Source organism: Myotis daubentonii, chromosome 3, assembly GCF_963259705.1.
Source record: "Myotis daubentonii chromosome 3, mMyoDau2.1, whole genome shotgun sequence".
NCBI classification, from domain to species: domain Eukaryota; kingdom Metazoa; phylum Chordata; class Mammalia; order Chiroptera; family Vespertilionidae; genus Myotis; species Myotis daubentonii.
In genome coordinates, this window is record NC_081842.1 from 131,426,261 (window position 1) to 131,432,260 (window position 6,000).

Genomic DNA, 6,000 nt, shown 5'->3' on the forward strand with positions numbered 1-6,000 from the left:
GACTAACTTTGCTCCCAAGTTAATTGGTAAGAATGATATTTTTTTTTAAAAAAATGTTTTCAGCAAGAATTCTAGCTTTTATTTGATAAAATTTACTATTTTTTATTGTTCACTGTGATATCTGAATTTTTATAGCATTTTGTAGTGGCAAAATCAGTTATTATAAAAATTAAGATTTTAATTCATGTTTTTGTTTTACACTAATACTCTTCATAGCATTTTTATAAGCTAAGGAATAGTCACAAATCACCTTTATTTATATTTTATCTTTAAGACAATGTCAGAGTACAATGATTAAGCTCACTCTGAGTAATACTACAGCATACCAGAAATATCTGTGTTTGAAAAAAACACTTCACCTTCCTTTTCTTGAATTATAAAGGGTTCTCTCATGTTGGGCAGTTGCATAAAAAGCAAAGTTGGTAATGGCTGAAAATACTAATGAACTGACCATTAATAATATTAGTCCATTTCAAAATTCTGTTTACACTAGCCTAGATCCTCCCATCCAACCCATGTCTTTGAAAGTCAGGAATTTACTGCTGGTTAAATGTATACACCTATGCCATAACACAATGCAAATGTGAGACAAACTGTGGAAATGTTAGAAATTTTGGCACAGGTAAAAAAAATAAGGTTCTGCCAAAGTTAGAATAGAAAAAGAAACTAACAAGAATGAGAATACAATAGGTGTTTCAAAAAAACAAAACAAAAGGATTCAATGATCACAGAATCAAAGAGACACCCTTGGAAATATATAAAACATCTATATAAGCTTTTTTCAAAATTGACCTGCTATTCTTAAGCTCCAAGAATGAAGAATGAACTGGAATACAGCTTTTGTGCTATCATTAAATTTTAATGGAGAATTATGTTCCAGAAACCAATCAATACTTGAATTATTCACTTTTAAAAACAAATACATGCTTACATTATCTATATTTTGTTAAATATTTTAATTTTTTCATACTTTTAATTTCTTAAGATTGTCTTTGCTCTCTTTCCCTCTTAAAATACTAAATTCCGAAACCGTAACCTCTGCTGAAGCGGATTTACTTTTAAGAGGCCCTCTTCTACTACTGTACTGAAAACTTCAAATTTATGAATAAACCAGTACCTTATAAAGGAAAATATCTTGAACAAAACTCTTAACTGCTCTTATTAACCATACTTGTTATAATTACCATAAACAAATAACTAATTTTTACCTGTAAATATCCATAAATGAGGTAAAATACAAAAACTCCAGCAACGCATATGAAAAATTGAGTAAGTTTGTTAAATCTGCTAAGATTTATGCCAAGCACTACAATGTCATCTATTGATTTGATATGTGGTGACATTGTTTGGGTTTTGGACGGGACAGTTATAGAAATATATTTCCTGGAATTGTTGAACTTGAGATCCATTGTTCTTATTTTGCCACATTCAGATTTTCCAAAGGTATCTTTGTTGGTTTCCTCTCCTTTATTCAGTTTTTCTTTTGCTTGCTGAGCAAAGTCCTAAAGAAGGAAATAGGCCATGTAAGCAAAACATTTGGATCATAAAGTACTATGCTCCAAATAATATTTCAAATCACACTTTAAAATTATACAGATAAATCTCATAGTCTCTGGATATTAATATATTAATTCCCCTATTCAATTTTCCAATCAACCAAAAACATGTCGACTTTCCAATTTATCTTCACCTAATAAAGACCAATACGTCATTAAACATATACCATTCTCATTTCCAAAAGCTAATCTCATATTTATTTCATCAAAGAAGTAAATACACATTTATGTTTTTATATGTAGAAGAATATAATTTTTAAAGCCCATGACAGTTTATGCATGACATCTTCACATTAATGTCAATTCTTATTTGCAGAAGAGTAAAGAACAACTAATGCTTCTCATATACTAAGACAATATAGTTGCTAGTGACATTTTAAAATAAAGTCAAACAACTGTAAGTGACTTAAAAAGCTAGATTTATCAGAAACTACAGAAAGGAGGATATACTTTAGCAATAGCATCTCTTAGGTAAAAAAAAAAAAAAGTTTTTTCTTTGGAGAAAATAATTTTAAAAGTCTTTAGGGAGGTGTTGTTCAATGGTTGTAAAGTTTTAGTTAAACAAAATGAGTAAATTCTAGAGATCTGTTATACAATATAGTGCCTATAGTTAAAAGCAAGGTGTTGTGCACTTAACATTTGTTAAAAGGGTAGATCTCACGTCAAGCGTTCTTAATCATATAAACACACAGAAGGGGAAATAAACTTTTGGAGGTGATAGATATGTTTACTACTTTGATTATGGTGACAGTATCACAGGCATATGCATATATATCCAAATTCATCAAATTGTATATATTAAATGTGCAGGTTGTTTTTAAGTATATATCAATTATACCTCAATAAAGCTGTTTAAAAACAAGAGAAAAAAGTCTTTGGAAAAAAAACTCTTTGGGATTTCAAAAAGCTGAGAAACACACAATTTTTTGTTAGCCTGTAAAAAAAAAAAATCATGAAGCCTCCATAGATGACTGTCGATTTTCTTTGGATTTATACATGGTGGGACTAAAGTAGGTCTACAGTTGATGGTATGGAAAAATAATACAATAATTAATGATTAATAAGATAAGGATAAACTCTGTTTTGCGTAGTATTCTATATCAATAGTATTCTTCTTCTAATACTTTGTCACTTCAACACACCTACTGGCAATCTTATGAGTCACAGACCTATACCAGACACGCATAAATCCCTGTAGCACTGTTACTTCTTGGACATTTGTGCCAAAATATTAATATCCATATTGAAAATTTCCACAGAGCATCTAAAATGAACATGAAGATAAATTCACTTCTGTTGCTTACTTGAGGCACCAGCATTAGAAAACCTCCCTTTTAAAGCTCTGCATTTAGAATGTAGTTTTATTAATCAGAACATCATTGGTCAGGTCATGTGACTAATGAAGGAAGACCCTGTGAGCTCTGAAACCCAATAATTGTGATCTTAAATGTTTGTCATATCCCTTCCATTTCAGACATTAATGACATTACAAATCAACATCTAAAGAAATTAGGCCAATGTCCTTGTGGTGCAGGAAAAAAAAAAATCAAACATAAAGTTAACACTGGTTAACATTTCAAACTAAATGGTGGACATTTTGTTTTGCTTTATAAGTTTACAGTAACTCTTGAAACTAAGTACAAAAAAACACACTGCCTGAGGCCTCTTACTAAAGACAACCCAGATATTTAATTTTAGTTACCTGAAAGCACAAGTAACAGCTAAAACCGAATAAAAAAGCAGTATTTCTAGCACATAGTAAATTTAAGAAATTATAAGTAACTGGTGATAATGTTGATTTACAATGACCTACTGCAGTCAAAAGTATTTCAGTAAATTTCTTAATCCAGTCTTTTCCAACATTTGAAAGGTCTCCCACAAAAGGGTAAAATATGAGGAAATTATGCCATTTCAGTGTAAGTAACCTGAAGTAAGCTTGATTCTGTATTTTGTCACACTCATTATTACAAATAAAAGGATCTTACTGTTATAGTTAGATTAAGTGGTTTCTAGATAGTAATCATGACCTATGGGGAATGATTATAAAACAGAGAATAATAAATGCTATCCAATTCTTTGTACACACCTCATTGTACAAAGTTTAAGAAACCGTGTGGTACCTTTTGAAGGTTACTCTTCTTTTCCAAGCTCTAAAGCTAAATGTAGGGTGTGTGTGTGTGTGTGTATGTATATATCATATATATTAAGTATAAAAAACACTTAAATTATTTTCAAATGCTACTATCTTTTTCTCTTCCAAGTCACAAACTACCTCAATTCTTAGAAAGTTATTCCAACGAACAATTCTCGACATCTGCTATCCTCCTGAATATGTCCAACGCTAAAAAATCAAAACCCTCTTAGCACACCAAATCTTCCTGCCTTCGTTCCGTATTTAAAAGAAAAATAAAACGGCTGGGGAGAGAACTGAGCTGCAGGGACGGGAGGATCGGCATAGCTTCCAGGGGAGGCTGAAGACCCGCACTTAATAACGTGTAAGAACCATCACCTTGCCCTGCAAACCAAAAGGCCAGCGGCACCCTCCTGGGCGCGGAACCGGAAGAAGCTCCCAACTAAGATGCGGGCTCGGACCCCGGGGGACGGGTCTTCCTCCAGGGGCCCCTGAGCGTGGCCGCAGACCTGCGACCCAGGGACCAGGCAGGAGGGAGGGCGGAATGGGGCCAAGAGCAGCGCTCCTCCCGAGAAACCGTGACAGCGGGTTTCCGGTCTGCACAGGAGGAAATGACCCGCGCTCTCCACGCCAGCCTCAGCCTCTCCCCGCAGGTTCCTGAGGGATGAGGAGAGGTTCTCGGGGGGGGGGGGGGGGGGGGGGGGGCAGGGGGGCGGGGCGGTCGGGTCCCAAATAGGACGCAAGGCCCGTGCGGCACGTCCCCTCCGGAGCCTTCCAGGTGACCACAGAATGGGTGGCGCCAGCCAGACGAGCATCTCCCCCTCCCACGTCCGCCGCCATCACCTCCGGCTTCTCCTCCTCTCGGACTAATCTTGCACTGTCCGCCAGGTTGCCGCCTCCACGCAAAGGTCCTCGCGGTGCCGGCGCCCGCGCGCCACTTCCGCCTATGTGTCTCGGCGCGCGTGCGCAGCCTCATGGCCCCGCCTCCCGGTTGGCCTCCGGCTGCCGCGCCCGGCTACCTCTCGCGCATGCTCGCTCTCCTCGGGGCGCGGGAAGCGTGCAGCCGAGGTGGGCCCTACCTTGCGAGGACAGCGCTCCATACCCACTAAACATGGCCTAGGGGCGGAGACCGCCAGTGGGGGCAAGTGTGCTCCGCTTGTTCCTGGGTGCAAGCCTCAGCTTCTGCAGCCTCCTGCTAGCAGGGGCCTGGGACTCCCTGGCTTCTCCAGCCCCGTGGGCGCCCAAGCGGGAGGGGACCTCACTGTCAAGGGCCCTGCACTGAAATTTGAGAAGGCGGCCAAGAGGAGAAAGATGACCCGCATTTAGAAATCTCTGGGGTTCCCTCTTTCCTCTACTTGATCCTAATGAGATGAGGCAAAGTCGATGTACCTTTCTCGGCTTCCCTGTTCTTACCTGACTTGCACCTGCTTTCCGGTGTAAATGGACTGAAGTAACGCTTGGGTTGCCTCTGACATTATAGTTCAGCTTGGAGCTATCGCAACCCGGTCCTTGCAACACAACAGAAGTGTTGCCAGCATAGCTTTGACAGCGTCCCTTAAGGCTCAGAATGTAGATTCCATAGCTTGACCATCTATCAAACTCCCAAACATCTACCTCGAGTTTAGGGCTACACCCACAATTACTGGGATGTAATGATGTGACAAACCAAGATGGGATGGAGAGGTGATAAGTTGATTTTAGTTAGCACTAAAATGATACCGAAGGCAAAGATGCTAAGGCAGAGCTGGAACATTTTTAAGTGCATGCTCTGTATAACTAGGAAGGAATGAATTGGATTAATATATGTTAGAATCCAGTCAGTTATGTAAAGCTTTTAAAATCTCACAGGCATTTTACAGAAAGAGCATGTGTGTTTTGTATTGGGTGTTTGGTTTCTGTTGAAGTAACACAGATATCTTCCATTGTAAGTGGTGGGTGTGGCCAGGCATTTTCATTCAATCCTTATTGACTTGTAGTAGGCAATTAGACAGACAGGAGCAGAGCAAGGACAATGGGCCAGGTTCAGAAGGCCACCAGGGCAGGTTCAGAAGGTCACCAGGGCAAAAATCCCAGGTGCCTAGCAGAGGACAATTATTGGGTGGGACTTCCCCCGCCAGGGTGACCTTTCCTCCCCTAGCATATCTTTGGTCATTTGGTTTGGACCCCCTGACCTTTCCTCCCTAGGGATAACATCTAGGCCTCAGTTGTATTCAGCTCTAGTCCCAGAAAAGCAGCAAAACCAGACAAGGGTCACCAAGGCTGACCTCAGGACCTGCTTTGGATAATGACCCCCTGCCCTGGTGCCACCCAATC

The 6,000-nt window shown here is 39.5% G+C and overlaps 1 protein-coding gene across 2 annotated transcripts in view; it reads right to left on the reverse strand.

Moving 5' to 3' along the window:
- SLC35B3 (solute carrier family 35 member B3) overlaps positions 1-4,669 on the reverse strand; it is a 30,200-nt gene extending 25,531 nt beyond the window's left edge. The window contains exons 1-2 of one of the 2 annotated variants that reach the window (XM_059688569.1): positions 4,531-4,669; positions 1,209-1,502 (exon numbers count right to left, since the gene is read on the reverse strand). In XM_059688569.1, the coding sequence (XP_059544552.1) occupies positions 1,209-1,409 (201 nt within the window). In that variant the 5' untranslated portion in view covers positions 1,410-1,502; positions 4,531-4,669. Of the gene's footprint in view, positions 1-1,208; positions 1,503-4,065; positions 4,278-4,530 lie in introns of those variants that run through there. The other variant, XM_059688570.1, reaches the window with a different exon arrangement.
- Positions 4,670-6,000: the final 1,331 nt, after the last annotated feature.